A 21,379-nucleotide genomic window follows, 5' to 3' on the forward strand; every position below is an offset into this window, starting at 1 on the left:
AAAATTAAATTGAAATATTTAAGAGACAGCGTGTCGACGTTTTATCTCAGAAGCAGACGTAAACCAAGTACGTGTCCATGTTCTACGTACACACTGAAATAAAAATGCAAAAACTCAAAAGAGCATGACAGATGATGCTAGAAAAACCCTCCCATGGTCTTCAATTATAAATAAGGACTGCGGGGCTCGACTGCAGTCTTCCGAACTCGAAGCCAATGTAATTGAACAGAACCGTGTTTACAAAATTTTGCAACACAAGACTAATATCTTAAAAAAAACATTGTGTACTAGATGAAATACAAAGGCTTTGGTCTGTTTTACAATCAACAATGATTAAATCTGATATGTACTTGTAAACAACTGCCAAACACTTAAGTTTAAAACTCTGTCAAGCAATGTTTAATCATAATTATAGGAATTAAATATTTCTAGTTGCACATTTTTTGACCATAGGACACTATAATACAACTATACCTAAGAGACAAATTGTACCTGACCCTAAAGAAATGTATTTCATGATGCATGGAACATTTATAGAATATTCTCAGGGATATTAAATGAAATCAACTTTTATTGAAGAAATCTTTCTGGAAGATTTCTCGGGAAGACAAGTACTTTACATTTTGACATAAACAAACTGGATTATATCGAAGACGCAGTCTACCATTTACAGACTACAGGTTCTCTTTCACACCTGTTTTCCACATTTAATGTTCTCTGCGGTAATCCAGAGTCAATCCAACCACCAAAGCAAGAGCTCCAAGTTGTGTCGCATGTCGCACTGTCTTTGCACACTTGGAGCAGTTGATAGTCATCCGTGTCTAATAAGTTAGCACAAGCAGGCTCATGTCAGAGGAGCCAAGGCCACGGCCTCAGTGGGTGGATCGAGCTCGAGTATCCTCTGCTCAATATCCATTCTTAAGAAATAGGACCAATAAATATTTTTTTTTTCTTTTTTGACACAGTAAGAGTCTTCCCTCCAGCTTTTTTTGTCTTTAATGATATGCAACAGCGTCCAGTGACCATGCAAAGGCTGGTAGAAAGTCTCGATATAAGCAGATTAAAAAGATAGTCATGGCAGAATCTCTCAGGTTCTCCTCTCAAACAAACGCAAGACCAACATGGTTTTCTAGCAGTCCATCTATCAGTACTTGATCTTGGATTTTCATATTAACATACAAATGGCCATTTACAAACACGCCAGAGAAAAAAGGAAACAATGACTGAAGTTGGAGATAGAAAAAAAAAAAAAAAAACAGATAAGTTTTTGTTCCATAAAAATTTAACACCGGGCACTTTACAGAGGTCCATTTTTTTTTTTTTTTTTCGGTCTTTCCATCGTTGTTCTTTCTTCCAAGTCCTCGTTTGAACGTGCCTAGAGCTACATAACAGCACACTGTCCCACTGGAAAAACACAGCCCAGACGTCCCAAGGCTCTCCCAGAGTGTGTCTCTTTTTCTCTCTCTCTCTCTCTCTCTCCTTCCTCCTCTCCTGTCTGTTGCCTCTTCTCAACCATCTCTCGCCTTCTCTACTCTCCTGTGCCGTGTATGTGTGAGGAGCACTGCCAGAGGGCGATGGTGGAGTGGGTGGTTACAGGGTGAAGTAGCTCTTCTCCCTACTGTAGTCTTGACCAGTACTGAGACATGTCAGGCTCGCTCCCTGGGACTTGGACAGGGACAGACACTCCAGGAGAGATGAGTCCTGCACAAACAAAGAAAATGGGGAAGAACGTGGGTGAAAAGGCAAAACAAAACGCCAAAACACGCTCCACAAGTCTGACATGCTAAATTAAATAAGCAGATGCACCATGCACTGTTAGTGTGACAACTAAACACTGGTTAGCGTCATAGCACAGAGCATTGTGCTTTAAACACTGGCAAATAGGTGGACGAGCAAGGGGTTGCAATGAGTCACAATGCTCTGCACATTGTTGCTCAGTAAAATGCTGGCAAGCGCGATAAATTGAGGCTTTGGCAATGGCATTTAAACAGAGAGAGTACAACAGCAAATGAATCAAATTAATTAGCAATTTAGCGCAGAGGAAATGTGGTTATGCATGATTAACTCTTCATGACTATAACCAGTATATATGGCTCTCAGTAACAGCATCCTAATGGGGCGGAACTAAACTATGGGCTGGAGTCGGGGGATTGACATGATGGCCTGGAGTGGCAATGAAAATGAGCTTTGTGCATGCAACTGCAGAGAGAAAATGATATGGGATGTGGAGATATCGATTCTCAGACATTTAAAAACCATGGAGTTTCTCAAATGAACGGCGAGAGGAAAGGAAAAGTTGGAGCGACAGGTCATGAATCAGAAGATGGCTATGCAGTACCCCTTAATTACAGGAGAGGTGGCAGATCTTTCAGAGAGTGCACTGTTTGAGATTGTTACTTATTCCCAAGCATGTTGGTAAACAATGAACTTTCTGCCTACCTGTTGAGGTGGTACCAGAAGTGGTCATTGATTGGCTGTTCATATGTGCCTGCATATGAGGGGGCGTGTATGTTTCGTAGCTCCGCCCATTCACAGGCGGACTGGTAGGCAGCATGCAGGAATAAGAGGAGGTCTGGCTGGGCTATAGATAAGGAGAAAATATTACATTAGCTTAGCCAACCATAGTTGTCAGCTGGGTACACTGTAATGCTGTCACTTAGGTTTTTTTAAAAATCTAATATCACTTCAGTTCTTTTACTGTCCGAAAGCCATTAGACCACATCAAAAAATTTAATTATGATTTTTTTTTTTTTTTGTGAATACAAGGACACTTTTTTTTTTTTTTTTTTTTTTTTTAACAAAAGTCATATTATACTTACTGAAACTCTTACATTCACATCAGTTATCACAAAATACAATTTAAAATTACTATTTTTCATTGAAAGTATTCTTTTACTTACTTGCATAGGTAGATTATTTGCCATGGTGAAGCTGGGCATGGGGGGCAGCGCACTGTAGGTGTTTGTGAGTGCAGAGTCCGGTCTACCCAGCATTGACCCCGAGGTGAAAGACACTGTGGGTGCAAAAGAGGGGGGAAAGACATTGAAACCACAGAAAAGACACACGCACACGCACACACACACACTCCTCCAGCATGAGAGATCGTCTCATTAGCGTTAAATAGTGCCTGCGTGAAGTGACGCCTTATTTGACAGGCTGATAAGCCCGGACAGATATCGTACAGTGTGTGTGTTTGTGTGTCTCAGGTGATTGACTTGTGAGCATGAGCTCGAGCACTGCCGGTGTGCCCTCGTGCCTGCCTGATTCGGTAATTACGCAGATAGTCAGCTGAGAAGTTTTGCTCAACCATCCATCAAAAAGAAAGCACCGGCGCTTCTTCATGTGAACCAGAGCGCACCGCCACTGAGGCCTCACCAACCCCCCCCCCCACCCCCCCACCCCTTTTTTTTTTCATATAAATCCGCAGGCTGTTGCTTAATGCTGGTTAATGATATTTGTTATGGGATCAGTAAGACTTAAACCCACTGAATGTGAGTTGTTGAGAATATCATCACAGTAATAAACTAATTGCATGAGCGGTGTAACAAGTGCGCAGGAGATTGCGTGCAACGTGCAATTTAACATAAAAATGCGATAGATTTTTTTTTTTCGGGGAGGGGGGGGGGGGGACATCTGCGTTGAGCCCCAGCAGTGAGGGACCTACCCGGCGTGGCGGGCTGTGGGATGGCCTGGTAGACGCTGGTGCTGAAGCTGCTGCTGATGGGAATGTGACTGGAGGAGTTGTTGGCCTGCCTGCGCTGGTTCCGCAGCTTCTCCTCTCGCCTCCACTTTGCTCTTCTGTTTGAGAACCATACCTGCAAACACCGGGTTATCGGCATTATTTTTTTAATTGTGCGTTTGTCATCACTTTTGATTGCTTTTTTGTTTTTGTTGCTGTTGTTTGTTTTTGCCCACGTGACAAAATGGAGATCACTCACTTGTATTCTCGCCTCGGGGAGGTCGATTTTAGCTGCTAGTCTTTCTCGCGCAAAAACATCTGGATAATGAGTTCTTTCAAATTCTGTGAATGGGAGAAATAAAGTAAACAAAAGTGTCAATAATAAGCATCACAATAGATTGTGGTTGATACATTTATTTTAAAAAGCTATTTGGTGTGAACCCCATCATTCAGGTCTTCTTGCCACTAATGAATAAAACCTATTCAGAAACCATTACAAATGCATTGCACCTCACATTGTAAATCCACTTCCTGCCAATTAATTAAAGGTGGATTAATTGTTGTTGTTTTTTTTTAAATGTCTCGTTAATAGTTTGACCTTTTTCGAGTGCCTCGATTTGCTCCTGTGTGAAGGACGTGCGATTTCTCTGTAGTTTCCTCTTCAGCTGCAGCCGCATCTGCGTCTCCTCTGAATCCTCCCCGTTTGAGCTGATGGAGTTTGTGTTTTCTCCCGCGCCGTCCGGTTGTTGGCAGCCATCTGCAAATTAAAAGAAAAAAAAATGTATTCAATGGAAATATACTTTCACTTAAGCTAATTGAATAATTAATTACCGGGGCCGCCTGTTGTATCAGCCTACAGCTAATTGTACAGACCTCGCTGCGACATCATTAATTAAAACCCCCATCATGGTTAATTTAATTGAAAATCAGAGGAATCGTGGTAATTTCTTCCTAATGTTACCAGATGAAATGCGACAGCCAGCGTCACAAGAAACAATATTACAAAAAAAAGGGGAAAAAAAAAAAAAGGCCACGCGGTTAAGGTGCTTGTAAAATATTGTGGGAAAAACAGTCTGGTGGAGGGAAAAGGTTCCGCGGACTTATCGTGTCTCAACAATGGCGTGTGTTCTCAAAAGGTTAAGAGAAATGTGACAAGATGTGGCGAGCCTCTTTTCAGGGCCTATGAAATGTATTAAAACTCCAAACTCTGTAGCCCCCTCTTTTTTTTTAGGACAGAGCCGTGCCTCAATAGTCGTTCCCATATGGGCGTTGGTATAGCCATTGAGGTGACCACCAACTTTTGAATAGAAGAAGACGCTTTTCAGAATGATACAATGCCTTCAGGAGTAAGGGAAACCATTAAACTATGGACACAGCCAGGGACGAGCAGTGAGCCCTCGGTGGTGGGTGTAATATATGGGAGGGGGGGTATTGGAGGAGATGACAAAAGGATCCTCTCTCTCTGGAGGCGCACAGGCTATAGTACTTTGGCATTGTGCGCACGAGGATCCCAGTCAACAGAGCTTTGAGTCCAGTGTGTTAACCCTTATCCACTACCATCATTAATCACGTCCCCCGGCCAGCTACACGCCAGTCAGGATTTCTGTCTTCAATTGGAAACAAATGAGTGAGGAGAGAGCATGCAACCCCCTGAACAACCAAAATAAGGCCAATCTATTCACCGCTCCTGTTTGTCCGCGGTGGGCCCAAAGGCCCCTTCAGTTGCAGGGCGAGGCTTATCGACTAATGTCTGTCTTGTTGTTGGACATCATTATCACACCGAGAAGTTAATGCGAAATTAAGCAGCGGGTGCGTTGATCGAGGGAGGTTTATGTAATATCTCCGTGATGCCTGTCAGACTCCACGGGTCAAACTCGTGAAGTGTAACTCCAGCTTTTCCTATGCAGATTGTGTTTATCTTCAGCAGGCCTTTCGCTGCTTGCTGTAAAGTTGAAGCAGGTGCAGCCTTGCAAACACGCGAGTGACTCTTTTTTTTCCTGTAACCTTTAAAATGCATAATATGCAGCCTGCCTGAATAAGTTTATATGTTAACGTGTGTGTGAGTTTTCCTAAAGTTTCAATCTTGTGCATTGAAGTTGCAGGTTTTTCCCCAAACTAAATTCCATTGCTTCCTGTGTGCCTGGAAACACATTTCTCTATATGCGAATGTTGGTGATGGAAACCTGAGGCGACACGTTTCTTGACAATTTCCCTTGCTGCATAATAGACAAAGTATTCTTCTATAGGCCAATAGTTTGTATCCACCCTATTTGTTTCTTCACTCTGGATAATCCATAAAAAGGAGTGAATGTGCAGCTATTATCCGTCTGCCAGACCCACTGACGCTAGGATGGGATTTGTTTTCTTTATAAAAGCGCTGGGAAATAAACTCATTCTTTGGTATCACGATGTCTCAGCCAGTGAGGCGGAAAAGCGGCAAAAAAGAGATACCGAACCAATTGCGGCACCTTTCAGCTACTGAGACTGGATCAAAACACTCTTGAGAAACCGCTTAAAACTGAAAGAGAAAGTGAGAGACTAAATCCTATAGACGGGATTTAGAGCCATATAGCCAGCAACTGAGAAAGAGAAAGAGATGAAAGACGCAATCGGTGCGGAGTTTTTATTCGTTCCTCTTTGGATAGAGTTGTCTTCTTTTGGGGCCCTGTCACTCTCCATGTAGCCATTATATCTGTTTACCCGGCCGACTGCTGGAAAACATATTCTCCTTCCAGCAAGACAACACCCACGTGGAAACACATCCACTCACTTAAACAACCTATTATTATTATTATTATTGTTATTATTATTATTATTATTATTATTATTATTATTATTATTATTAATGTTGTTGTTGGTGTTTTTTTATTTTATTTTATAATTATTGTTGTTGTTGTTGTTAGACATCACTTTATATATAATACTAGTATATAATATTTATAATGATAATTTCACCCTGTGCACTTTCAAATATATAATTATGTTAATAATAATTAGGATGTAATTATTGTTATTATTATTATTATTAATAATAATAATAATAATAATAATAATAATAATAATAATAATAATAATAATAATAATAATAATAATAATGGTAATAATGATAATAATAATTCATTGTTTCAAAGTTGTAATACTTAAAATACTTAAAATAAAATTGTTGTTTTTCTACTTGAAAGTAGCTCCATGAATGTCGAAGGCTCATCAATTGCAAATGATTGTTTCTTGGATGCACTAAATTCCGGCAAATGAGACAATGCTGTGTTTCAGAAGCGAAGCAAACGTAATAAAGTGACCTTTCTAAGAAAACCTGACTCAGTGTTGGGCCTGCAACAGGCCGACAGGAAATCCTCTGAAGTGGAACATTTCCACAGCAGCCTTACCATCTCCTCACTGCTGCATGTTGCCATAATGTGAGACAAAGCCTCCTCTAATGAGCAATTACACGTACCGCGGACCGTTCCCATAACCAATCATTGCGTGTGAAGGAAAACATTCCTTTGTACTAATATCCCCGCACTGCACAGCTCCCCAGCTCTGCCTCTTCCCCATCAGGAGGGAGGAAAAAGCAGACTGTTGGATGGACACCTCTGCTGAAAGGACGAGCCGCTGTCACGCACATCCACGTCTGGGACAGTGGAGGCATTCAGACTGCATGTATGGCCTACGGCTTCCTCTAATCGACTAGTCTTAATTGGGGGTCTTGTTCAGGGCATCAAAAGCATGCCATTACAATACCTTCCTGCAGACAGAGCCGTGGACCGGAACCACTGGAATAGTAAGCTATAAATCCATTCATATTCATACGTGACTATCTATGGCGACCTCTGCAGAGTTAATTTGAACCCTTAAATACATTGAAATGCTTTTTATTGACCGTCCAGTTGTTTCCTTCCTTGATAGAACCTCACAGCCGTGCATGCGTCAAGGTGTCTTTATTGCCACGGTGTGATAATGAGGCTCACCTTGGTTGGGCTGCCCTGGCACTGATGTTCCGGGGTACCAGCCGGGCCGGGTCCCCCAAGTTCCTGTCTGACCGTTGAGCATTCTCAGCTTGTCATACATGCCATCTGCGCCCATCTGTTGCTTTTCACTAGCCAGGTTGCGGAGGACTCTGTTTATTGATGACACCTGAATGACAAATTGCATATGATAAAAAAAAATGAGGATTACGATTGGATTACGCGTCGCAGTGTGTCTCTACCTGTGGGGACCAAAGATGTGGATGGGCGCCGGGTTCGCGGCACCACACAGAGGCATGCACAGTATAATCATAATAAATCTGCACGGGGAAACGCGTCCTGCAAAGCGCACAAATGGACAACGAGCCGCTTCTAATTGAGTGTATGTTTGGGTGATCACATGTGCAGCAATGCGCGCAGCGCACTTTGAAACGCAGTGTATTTAATAAGACTGGATGGTTGGGTGCCCATCTCCTTTTCCTCCACTGCATGTGAAAAAAAGTGACTTCATGTGGCAAATTAAATCATGCACACAGCTTACAGTCAATACCACTTACACTGGGTATATTGTCGTTGGTGCAGACTCCCTCCGACAGAAGTCTGTCACGGATCTCCCAAGCAAAGATAGACGGACACTCCCGCTTGTACTGCGCGATTTTCGCGACCACCTCTGGAGTGGCGACCCGGGGCTTGCTGCCGCCAATTGCTCTCGGTCTTATGGAGCCAGTTTCATAGTATCTACCCAGGATCTTGCTCACACAGCCGTTGGATACCTGGATGGAAAACAAAAGACACAATTCACATACATTATTTACGACTAGTACCGGAAATTCTAATATGGCTCAAATAATTATCACCTTTTCACTGTCCAGCACTTGGACTTCATCATGGGTCTACAAACACAAAAAATATGCCTTGAATGGTATATTAGGCATTTAGTTTTTTTTGTTTTTTTAATAATATCAGGCAATATCTCCTTGTTGTGCCCATATTAAAATTCCACTAAAGGAATAATAAACCTCACGCTCACTGCATTAAATCTAATGTTACAAAAACACTGATTTTATGTAAAAATTCAAAAAGTCCTGTCAGCTGTATATCGCTAAAAAATTTTCGTAATTAAGTGGTAGTTCGAATCCACCGAACAAAAAAAAAGTTTTCGTCAAGCTGATTTGTGTTCGGAAAGGAGTGTAATTGTCACCTGCAGTATCCTCGAGATGTCGCAGGGTCGAGCACCACTGTGAGCAAGTTCAACTATTTTCTGCCTGGTGGAATCCGGCAGCGGTCTACCATTAACAAACACACCACCAAGCTGGTTTACGCCACTGTGACCTAGATGGAGACAAAAGTGTGGGAGTCATCATATTACATCACAACTCCAGGCTAATTTATGAAGAAAGAAAAAAAATAATAATAGTACTTCTATTAAATGTAATGATGTGAGGAACTGGTTAGGAAACTCAGAATAATCGAAGTAAAAAATACAGCCAGACAGTTTGCAGAAGGGGAGAACTTGACCTCAAAATTGACTGCCATAATGTGGAAATAACGAGTCTTCAACCACAGCGTTAAGGTGAAATACATTTGTAAATAGCGCCTGGTAAACCTTCATTCTGAAGGCAGAAAATTAAAAAGCATGCAAAACATTAAAAAAATAAAAATAAAAATACGACAGCGGCACATAAAACAAACTAAAAACATCGCATTATGTTATTTTTCTATAATAAAGTAACAGCCCAGTCTGCCCAGAAATAACTCGACCAGCCTTCGGTCAAACTTCGGTATTAAAACAGCTGCACCGTTATCCTGCTGCGCGTCAACAAGACCCACAGTCGTCCGACAAATAACCGACAACTGCGACAGTCAGAGAAAACGACATACTGAAATAAAGGGAGAAATTAACTTTCATTCGAAACCACCGCTCGTTTGGAAAGAGTCGCTTAAATCGTCAAACGCTCTGTAGTTGTCCTCCAAAAAACACTCGATAATTACGCACGAGTAAGACAGAAAGCAATAAGACGTTAGCGCCAAAGTAGCAATTTCGAGAAGCGGTTGTTGTCTAAAAATGATTGCTTTTTGCCAAAAATTATCTCTAAATTGCTCAATGGCATTCCCTCTAAAGCGTAAAATAAAGGCGCAAACCTGAAGCCAAATGGGAAAGCTGACTCCCCGGAGTGCCTTCGCTGCTCTCTGTGTCTCCGCTCCCTTCCCCTGCGCTGCCGCCCGGTACATTGACTCCGGGAGCAGAGGCTCCTTAGCAATAAATAAGCTCCAAATATAGAAGAGGGGGAAAATATGATGAGCCTGCCTGACATTTGTCTTTAAAATAAAGCTAGCTGCACGTCAAGTTTGAGCTTAATTTCTGGAAATAGGCGGAAGTCGCCTCGGATCATGCATGGGAGGCTAATTGAAAAGATCAGTTGGAGCACTTGTGGCAGGCATGTCACTTTATGACACCGCTCTGCTTTTGAAAATCGCATCGTCACGACAAATAGTAGCATGATAAAACGACCCTTTCTGTCTGCATTTGGATATCACTCAGACAAAATTGGACGCTACTCGTTTACCCTCCGAGGGAGACTTCGTTTTAAGGTGGCCAGGGGCTACGCGCGGTCACACAAACGAGGGCGCGCCTGGATTCTTAACATATTAAAAGTGACATGCAGTTTTTCCCCCCCTTGTTTGTATTTGACAACAAATGCTCACAGCCACTGCAGTCCTGTTGTGTGGAATCGGTGGGCGTCTACTCCGAGATGTGCCACAGCACTCAAGTACATACTTTATTTTATATAAATTACAAAAAAAAGGGGGACTTGTTTAAACCTGTTTCACGTAACATATCTCCCCTTTTTGGCCGCTGCGTGTAATAATCTTCCAGCGTGGATCTGATTGATAGTAAATCCATTATCATCCCTCCTGCTCTTTGGTAATTCCAGGATTAAGTGGAATTAATAGACTTCTTACGATGAAATTGGCCAACTCACATTAAGCATGGCCTGCTCCGCGGGTTCTCCGGAGCTGCTCCATCAACTCTGATTTATACCTATCAAATAAATCCTCCGGATCGATAAAACCGTCAGATAACGACAGCTCATAAAAATCAAACCCTCCTAAGGTTAAGTCTTAATCATGGCACAATTCCCTCAAGTACCCGGAGTCGATCTCGCCCGCTGGCGCTGATTATGCGCCTTGTATTCTATTGCAAGTCGGCTAATAGGAAAACATATGGTGTCAATTTGGACGCTCCCCACCATATACACCCAGGAGTTATTAGCACAAAAGCCAGCGAGGCCGTCGCGACCTTTAGACAACCCAAAGGGCCGGGCCCAATGATATCTCCTCGACAATTCGCACCAGGGCCCAATGATATCTCCTCGACAATTCGCACCAGACATCACACGCCAAGCCAGGGGAGCATCCCATTAACATCAATCCGCAGCAAAGCAGGAGCACTGGGTATTGTACACAGCCTTGATAAGACCCTATCATCTATATAATGGACAACTGGCAAGCATAAAAAAAAAAAAAAAAAAAAAAAATCCTGCACAACGTTGAGGCCTGTTAAAAAAAAAAAAAAAAAAAAAAAAAGAACTGCAGTGCCACCAGTTTATAATCATCTGTGTTTTTCTTCATGAATCACACCTCTGCACATCCAACAATCCAGCTGTCACGTGGATTCAAAAATATTTGGACTAATGCGCACAGATTACAGCACAGACACGTCATCAAGGTATATGGAGAATAATGTAATAAAATTATTCCACACACCTTCATCACAGATGTCATACACCTCTTGTCCAGCAGCAAGAGAGAAAATGTTTCATGTTTATCCTTCTTTGTTTTGACACACACCAAGAAGAAGACAGATATTCAACTCATGGGCCACTTATAAAAACACACAGGCCTGTAAAAGCAACTTCATCCACCCTTTTTATTTATCAATTTATTTATCAATTTATTTATTTATTTACTTGATTGGCACCCACGACAATGTGGTCGTTAATATTTATCCTCCTCTCTGAGCTCAGGCTGCACCGAACAGGAAGGCCTGCGGTTACAATATGAGCATTTTCTTTCTAGTTCATGCTGTCTGTCCGTGAAGAATATGGACTAATCTACATAAGACATTATTGCTATTCCTCATGTTTCATGCAGGGCTCTTCTCTACGCAGCTAATCTTGTATGCAGCCTGGCAGCCAGCTCTAACGCTAATGCAGACGGCTGTGCAATTATTTAATACCAACTCAAGCAGAAACAAAAAATCTCCCTCTCAACCCAACCCCCTCTATTCTCCCCTATTCTCTCTCCCCCTCTCAGGAGAAGGACGACGTGTGATTAACTTGTTCAATAATAACTCGCCAATCTATCATAGCAAGATAAATAAATAAATAAATTAACAGCAATGAAACAACCATCAAATAACTTCTGAATATTTCAGCCCTGCACCTCAAAGTCATGCAAATTAATGCCTGCACATATATATATATCTCATTTTTTTTCTTCCTCCTTTTGCATCTAAAGTGTTTCTTAAACATGATTTAAGTAATTGTGCTATAATAAGCGGTGGAGGAAAGTGTCAGTGGGTGTTTCCATGCAACCACATAGGAGCTTGCGGTTGTCATCAAAAGTTTCCAGATGAATTGCACACATAGAAATAAAAACAACTTACTGTTCTGCATCATTGAGGCTACGCCAGACTCCCACGTGGCTTGGTTGTGGTATTCTAAGCGTCACAAGGAAATAACAAAAAGTGGTTAGCATCAAGTCATAAATCTACTGTAAACATATTTTTTTTAATTTGCTTTATTTTAAGTTTAAAAAATATTGCAAACATGTTTGTAAAATAGATTAAGTTTCTCATCTCGTTCGATTTTATTTTTTTATTTTTTTCGGACATAAAAGATGCATAAAAATAAAACGTGAACATCCTCAGTATATGTATGGATTTTAATTAAACTTGCCTGGAAACAGAGTTGACTGTCCACTCTATAACAATTTAGTCAATCATCTGCCGTTTTCACTACTTAATGTCTCCCTATAGGACAAAGCAAAACAACACATTAGCACAGCCACAGCTATACTGATGCACTCAAACCTACTGCAGCTTCACTTTTTTTTTTTTTTTTTTGTGTTGGCCTACATTTACAATTAACCTAAATGTTGCTGCCAACCAAACTAATTAAAATTGACGCGGGACAACATTCACGTTCATGACTTGAACATCTCTCTTAGGCCTACTTCGAACCTGTCAAAATAAATTCAAACTAACTGCCTGGCCTATAACTCTTTTACAGCAGCGTTCCTTTCAAGGCTTTTTACTCCTGAAGTTTCCTATGTTGTTTTTTTTTGTTGTTGTTGTTTTTTTAAGCACGTGTAAAGAAATCAGTCCTCATCACCCCAGCAAGACGCCTCTATATCTCTCCTAAACTGGATCTTCCTGCGCTCGTGGGGGAAACTGTACAGTTGACACACGTTGTCTAGCTCGCCTCACTGCTCTGCAAAAGTCCAGACCAGGAGGGGGGTACGAAGCTGGTGTGCAAAGCCTGCTGGACCCCAACAATACCACCCCCCCCCCCCCCCCCCCCCTCCCCCGCCCATTCCCTCTGAGTCCACACACTCGGGATGAAAACTCGGCCTCCACGACTGGAAACACGCAGCTCTCCCACTGAACACACCAACAAGTTCAGTTTAATACAAAGACCCGGAGGCATGCATCCACCCCCTCTGGGACCATTCACACACACACACACACACACACACACACACACACACACACACACACACACACACACACACACACACACACACACACACACACACACACACACACACACACACACACACACACACACACGACCGTGACCCCAGTGCCGCGAGTGTGTGAATGTGGGTTTTGTTTAGTTCCCCCCCCCCCCCCTGCTTTGTTTCGTTTGGAGTTAAACAAAAACAACCTAAATGTAAAAAAAAAAAAAAAAAAAGTAATTTCTTGTTATAAATATGTTATAAATATTTGGTGGTTATTTTGTGCTGCTGGTGAGGGTTGTAAAGCGGGTTTAAAAACACAACAGCGCAGTGGGGCGCTCAATTGGAAAAGACAAATGCATTAAAGAAGCTGTTGAATGGGGGAACAGATAAAAAGGGGGCCAGAGAGGGAGAAGTCTGAAGTTTTCATTTTCTCCCTCCGTGCTTAAAAAACTTGTGTTGTTGTGTGCAGAGTAAAATGGCCTGCATGGCTGTGTTTTAGTACCAGGTTAGTTTGTGAGATAGAGGGCCACCATCACTTTTAGATTGCAGCTTTCTTGCACGTTTTAACAAACAGGCTGCGGTCATTAATCACATTCGGATTCCTCCACACCACCTCCAATAGTCTGAGCTCATTTACCAAGAAAATATATCAACGTAAAAAAAATAAAAATCTCAATTAAAATAGACAAAAAAACAAAATCAACAGCTCACCTGAATATAAACTTCACATTTTATTCATTTACATTTTTTTGGTCTAATGTCAGCATGTTTGGATTTAAAAAAATATATAAAATCCAGTCAGTGTGGTTTTGTAGCTCCGTGTGGTTCAAGTGGTTAATCATTTATTTAAGGTCGAAAGCTCAAACGTTGTTGTTCCTGAGGTTAACTGCGATCTAATCTGCATTTCTTTTCCTTTAGTAATCCGGAACAACAATGTCTTGATTCAACATGCTGCATCCTGCGCTCACAAACATTCACTTGCAGTAATTGGTGTAGGCCTTGGCTACAGTGCTCCCGGTTTGTGCACGTTTTAGGCTAAAAGAAGAAATATGCACAGGCTTAATTTAGTTTTTAATTATCTCACATTTTAGAATAACACTGAGTGATTCATATCCAAGTAGCTTTTTTGGAGATATGAAATTCAGCCATTTTGTAATTATTATAATTTCATATTTATTTTTTGAATTGTGCAAAAAGAGGACACAGAAAATACAATTTGAATTCTATATATATTTGTTCAATTAAAATAACTAGACATCTGTATTGAGGAAAAAATGACGTGTTAAAAACTATCACAAGGCAGCACCAGCAGTTTGTTTAAATATTTTATGAAATAGCTCACACATTAGAAAGGTATTTTACTGTTGTAGTGTGGTGAGTCAGCCGAGGCCACTGTTTTAAAACATTTTACGACCTGGCTGCTAAAATGTAAAAGGGGTTTTTATGTGACTGTCGTTAAAGGGAGACCTAAACAGTTCAGAAACAAGAAGGAAAGTTGCATTGTCCGTGGCACACAAACAAACACGCTAAAACTGGCCTCTCTCTCCTCCTGCTAATGCTTTATTGAGCTTTTCTCTCGTCTTTCTTTTTCTTTTCTTTTCTTTTTTTTTTTAAAGAAGGCGCTTGGGTGACTCGCCTGCATGCATCAATCTGACACCTTTCCTCAACGGGTCATTGCGCCCCATTCTCCACGACGATCACTGTCCTGGCCCAACGTGACTTTTTACTCCTCGCTGTCATAAATAAGCGGTAAGCTATCCGTAGGCCCTAAACACAACAACAAAACCGAGCAGATAAAACCGCCAAAGACGCCAGAGGCTGTTCGCACTTTTTAGGGAGAGTCCAGTCAGAAGACAGGCTGCACAGTCCAAACGATCAGACACCCATAACCTCACCCATGCCCCTCACTCAGCAACAATAATAATAATAATAATAATAATAATAATAATAATAATAATAATAATAATAATAATAATAATAATAATAATAATAATAATAATAATAATAATAATAATAATAATAATAATAATAATAATAAATAATTTTCATTCCATGTTCCAAGCAATACATTATTCATTGAAGCGCGCGGACAAACTTCAGTGTGAATCTCACCTTTTTGGGGCATCCTGCTTCGGTGTCAAAGTCCTTCTTAAACTACAGGCTACAGCCCAGTTCTCCACGCCACAGAAAAAAAGGAGAAGAAGAAAAAAAAAAAGCCGGCCAGAATCAGTCTCTCTCAGGAAGTTTTAGATGAGGAAAAATTAGTTTCCAGTGGTTCTCGGCGGAGACGGAGGGGATATCCCTGCGAAGGAGACAGAGATTGACAGTGAACTCAGATGTCAGGACGCACGGAGTTTGGCGAGGATGTGCGCTGGCGTGTGAGAGAGCGAATGAGAGAGTCGGGAAGAGAGAGAGTGGGGAAGAGAAAGAGAGAGAGGGGGGGGGAGGAGGTGGGAGGAGGGGGAGAAAGCAATGGTAGAAGGAGGTGGGGGGGAGAGAGAGAATGAGCACACCTATGCTGATTGGTGATGGAACAAGTGTATTAATGTATGTGTTCCTGGTCTGCTGTGTGCGCCTCGCCTCGCCTCTCCTCTCCTCATCTCGCCTCCCTCCACCGCTCTTCACTGGCCCATTAGCGCGACCCGACCTCTGTCATCATCCCCCATATAAACACTTCCCCCTGCACCACACAGCCAAAGCGGGAAACGGGGCCGAGCCACTGAGAGAGAGAGAGAGAGAGAGAGAGAGAGAGAGAGAGAGAGAGAGAGAGAGAGAGAGAGAGAGAGAGAGAGAGAGAGAGAGAGAGAGAGAGAGAGAGAGTCTTCCCAACCCACTAATCAGCCCACGCATGCAAATACCCTGCGCGCTCACTTGCTGAATATTGCCCTATTGCAGAGCAACTGCCTCGGAAATGCCCCATTGGACGGAAAGCTCCATTCTGGTTGCAGGCTGAACTCGGTCCGAGCAGAGACTCTCAGGCATGTCCAGCGGCTCCAACCCGAGGCTGTAAGCCAGTTCCGGAGGAGGGAAGAGAAACTCGCGGTGGAGCTGCATGAGCACACGTGAATGTTGGAGCGCAACAACACCGCGTTACAGTCACAAAGCGCCGCAGCGTCCTTTTCTGGAGCATCTCGTGTTCTACAAATGCTCGAGCGACGCGGCCAATCATACTATGGGAAAGTTTGGTGGATGTGGCGCCAAGTGGCCATGCCTCTTATAGTTTTACTTGATATTTTGGTGATTAGGTTCAAACCTGCATGAGAAAATCAACAAGAGAGATAAACGTGAAATGCTCCTCGAGTTTTTGGACGAACATTAATTTAACAAAGGTTCTCCGAAATGACCTGACTTCCTACGGGCTGATAAAACTTGTCTTTCGTCTTTAATTAAGTAAATACAAACATATTTACTATTTAAGTTCCTGGAGTTTGAGAGTAACCCCCCCCAACACAAACACACATCCCAGAAAACAACCACACAAGCACACACACACACACACACACACACACACACACACACACACACACACACACACACACACACACACACACACACACACACACACACACACACACACACACACACACACACAAAATGTCCACCACGTGCTTGTGTTGATTCTTTTGAGTATCACCTTCCCCTAGAATAGTCTTGGTCCTCCTGTCAACATGAGCACCATGTGTAAAGAGCGCAGCCTTTAGGCAAGCTCGGGTGCTTTTTATGGACACATTTGCGAGCCGCGGCCGACGTCACTCCTGCGACCTGACAGCAAATAGCACGCGTAAATAAAGCAAAGCAAATGACTGTGTAGCCATGGCCACACGCTCCCCCAAACCGCGGCTGGTTGAATGACTTGACTATTAACGCACAGCTCAGCGCACCCAAAAGCAACCCCTCTGCGCTCGTGTTTGTGCGTACACTCTGCGCTTTGCGCAGCACCAGTCTGCGCACTGAGGAACCCCGCCGCTCTCTCCAAAAAGGAGGAGAACCGAGGAGAAGAGAATGAGGTCTGTGTGGACGTTGAAGCCAAACTTAAGGCAGAAAAGGGGGTGCGTGAAAGGGTAAAGAGAGGGATCCCGAGACGGGAGAGGGACAGGCAGAAGCAGGGGGAGGGGACAGAAATGCTTTTTTTGGGGGGGAGTGGACGAGAGGCCATGAAGTGAAGTCATGGAGGCCTATACACTTGACTTTCTTTGACATGTGAAAAAGTAGGAGAAGTCAGAGCTCATCAATAAAACACTTCGGAGGTGAAAGAGGGCTCCCTAACAACCATCGCATTCCTGACTATGGGTTCAATGAGTAGACAAACGACGCTGCCAGAGAGTAAGAGAGAGAGAGAGAGAGAGAGAGAGAGAGAGAGAGGGAGAGGGAGAGGGAGAGGGAGGGGTGAGGGACTGGCCGGCTTGAATGGGGCCCTCAGTGGGCCGGCGAGATAATGAGCTGAGAGGACCGGCTCAAACTGTCACCGAGGGTCCCGCGGAGAGGAACAACACTTTGGCCAATACTCCTTCATCAAACAACCCGTAAACTAAACGAGCACATTCATCTGTTTCTCCTTCCTGCATTGTTTCTACTCACTTAGACTGGTGGCTCAGCCTATAGGCCTACCGTGAATGAGTGCAGCTTATATCAGCTAAAGGGTGGGGGGGGGGGGGGGGGGGGGTCCCCAAACATTTTCACGTCAAGGACCCCCGCCGTATTAGACATGCATTAGACCACAAACACCCCCATCGCCCCTCTCCAGTCCAGTCACCCCGTCTAACAGGGGGCTGCGGTATGACGGGAGCTTGTGTTGTTGGGATTTACTGTAAAAGATGAGTGGACACTCTGGAGGTGGAGTTACTCGTTGAATAAGCTCCAGAGCCAATTGCGTTTCCCAGATATATGTGATTTTGAGAGTGAGCTAAAATTAAGCCAGTGTTTAGGCGGAATCTACCACTGTAACAGATTATTGACCAGGAGATTGCACTTGTGCAGTTTACTTAACTCTCATAACGTGACAGCTGCGGGAAAGGCTTCTGCTGGAAGCCACGTGTTTTATTTGGGGTTTTTTTGTTTTTGTTTTTGTTTTATTTTATATATATATATATATATATATATATATATATATATATATATATATATATATATATATATATATATATATATATATATATATATATATATATAGGCAATGGAATCTGTAATAGTTAGACATCTTCGACTTTGATATCAAGTCTACATGTAAACATTTCACCAGTGCAACTCTCCAAAAAGCATACACTCACATCCGGAACCCACCTATTGTAGTGCAAATGTTCTTACCACTCACTTGTCACAGATTGCAGCTGTCAAAAAGTAAATTAAAAAAAAAAAATCACACCACTAACCGTTCTCTGCTGAAAGACAGATTCCACGATGTGTTTGTCAAGTAGTTTTCTTTGGAAACAATACCTCCAGTAGGTTATTGATTTATTTGGTTTAAGCTGTAAATCCGCACCGAGAGCTAATTCGTTGTCTCCGCTCAAGAGATTTCTGTATTTTCACTCCTCTCAATCTTCGCTGGTATGCCAACCAGGCCATCACAAGTTATAGCTACCAGGACTCCTTTACAATCAGATATTTACTCTGTCCGCGTATGTTTCTGTGTTTTGTTGAGGGTGGATAGAATTGCTATAGAATTCTGAAGGAAAAAAAAAAAAAACCTATAGGTGATGTTGAGAAAGCAATTAGCCCAATTCGGATTAGCAGCAACTAATGTCACTGGCCACTGAAAGGAAAGCCTAATCTGGTCGCTATTTTCCCCTGAGGCAATGTGGTATTTGTACCCCTCTAGAAACTTTGAAATACAAAAAAGAAAGAATGAAGAAAAGAGGGGATAAAAACATAGGGGTGGGGTGGGGGTAGGGGGGGGGGGGGGGTGGAGTGGAGAAACACATTGTTTTTCGATGGTGAATAGGGGGCATAGCGAAGGGTCAACTCACCCAATTTATTGTTTTTATTTCGGATTACAGTTTTGATTTCACATGATTTACACACTAATATCACATAATCCAACTATCTGATCTAATTAATTATATACATTTGGTTACTTTTTAATTTATTACTATTTATTTGGGGAATTTATAGAATTTTGGTCAGGTTATTCACATAATCTGTAAATAAAACCGGCAATGGACTTTATTATTATTATTATTATTATTATTATTATTATTATTATTATTATTATTATTATTATGCTTTTGTTTTAGGACGTTAGTGTGTTTACTGAGCGTTCTGTTTCAAAGAATAATTTTTAAAACACTTGCGTTGAATTGTGAAACTTTCATTCTATATGTTTTTTTCACATACACTTAAAACGTTCAATATTTTGATTAGATAATTCATATTTTATGACAGCATTGTATTTATTAATATATGTCATATCATATTATTTGTTCTGAAAATCGACCATTTTCGTCCTTGTCACATTTCCAATGTTGTTATAACTGATCATTAATAGTAACTCAGCTTCTTCTTAAGCTGTATGTTATTATTTCGACAGTTTTATTTGAAATAATATTCAGTAATTTTTTAGATTAAATGATGATTAAAAACATGATTAGGAATTATTATTGGTTTTATTATTATTATTAATATTATTATTATTATTATTATTATTATTATTAGGGTTTGTATTGGTCGTAGCCCTTCATTCTTGACTCATCCATCAAACACCCTCAGACTGTCACATTTATTCACTTCCAAGAAATTCATGAGGACAGCCTCCGTTTATGTGCATAAACCATCTCCACATTTATTCTTTTGAATTATGTCATTAACAATAATTGGAGAGTCGCATGCTTGTTCTACTTTAGCGCAAGCATTTCATCAATCTTCGGTTGTTGTTTTGTTTTTGTTTTTGTTTTGTTTTCCTTAACACGGTGGTCCACGTGGCGCGCGAGCCGCAACAGTTCCTTCGGCGGCTTCATTTTCAGCACATTGAGTGAACATAAAGAAACACAACTCCTCGAATCCATACAACTTTCTCTGGTGGAAATATTTGCAGATTGACGACAGTTGGCCTTCTGTTTCGGGTCTTTTGAGCAGAACCCTGTGAATATTACAGTTACTCTATTTTCTATATGCGCAAGATTTCTCATTCTCCTCAACTGTGTTAATCCATTTTTTTTTCTCTATCAAATCCACCCAGCCTCCTCTTGGTGTGGACTGTTTGGAGCTAGTGGCGCTCCAGCAGTCCACAGAACGTGTGTCGTCCACCAAAGCCCTCTCCTGGCAAAAGGCTGAAGGCTGGGATAAACATTGGGGCCAATGGTGTCACAGCTCTGCTCGGCAAGCGTGACTGGAGAAAACACTGAGCCAGACACAGAAGAAAAAAAAACCTCAACCTCGGGCATTTAAATAAACTTTTGTCTCTCCCAGCACGATTAATGCAAATAAAAGAACAATACATGTTCATCTGAGGGAAGTCTAGAATATTGTTCTTATTTTCTAATTATTTGCCAAATGCATTTTTTTAAGCACCAAGATCAACATTAGTCAGAAGCATGTCACGTTATTCTTGAATAACATGCAAATTCCTTATAGAACAAATTCTCAAAAGTTGCTCTGAAATCGGACTGAAAGTCAATCAAGCATCGTGAAGTTAAAGGGCTTTTGGTGTCAAGCCCGCAACTTGAAAAGAAGTGAACGTATTTATGAGATGGACAGCGGCTTTTCCCACTGAGCTGATGGATGCGCACGGAGGTGAATGGATCCCATACACGTTCAATTTACTGTACAGGTCGAAGCCTTTAATTTCCTCGGCGCAAAGCTCACGATAATGGGCGCCTTTAAAGGACTGACGTGCGCTTAATTCCTCGCTGAAGATCGCTAATTACACGCTGTATGTGCGTGTGAGAGATGACAACAAAAACGAAATTAGCTCGCTGTGTTCAACTTTGTGTGGGTGCGCACCTCCTGCAGACTGCAATGGAGCAATGTGGAGGCGCTAAACCAATAATTTTAGCCA

General features: G+C 41.9%; 1 protein-coding gene across 1 annotated transcript; it reads right to left on the reverse strand.

The window, feature by feature from the left end:
- Positions 1-1,615: 1,615 nt before the first annotated feature.
- pax6b (paired box 6b) lies at positions 1,616-15,514 on the reverse strand (the record flags this gene model as incomplete). Its single annotated transcript, XM_080495545.1, has 12 exons — positions 1,616-1,701; positions 2,440-2,581; positions 2,901-3,013; positions 3,665-3,815; positions 3,939-4,021; positions 4,278-4,436; positions 7,648-7,813; positions 8,202-8,417; positions 8,502-8,537; positions 8,846-8,976; positions 12,314-12,367; positions 15,502-15,514. The coding sequence occupies 12 exons, from the start codon at positions 15,512-15,514 to the stop codon at positions 1,616-1,618; spliced, it is 1,350 nt and encodes a 449-aa protein (XP_080351671.1).
- Positions 15,515-21,379: the final 5,865 nt, after the last annotated feature.

Source organism: Blennius ocellaris, assembly GCF_963422515.1.
Source record: "Blennius ocellaris genome assembly, chromosome: 1".
NCBI classification, from domain to species: Eukaryota; Metazoa; Chordata; class Actinopteri; order Blenniiformes; family Blenniidae; genus Blennius; species Blennius ocellaris.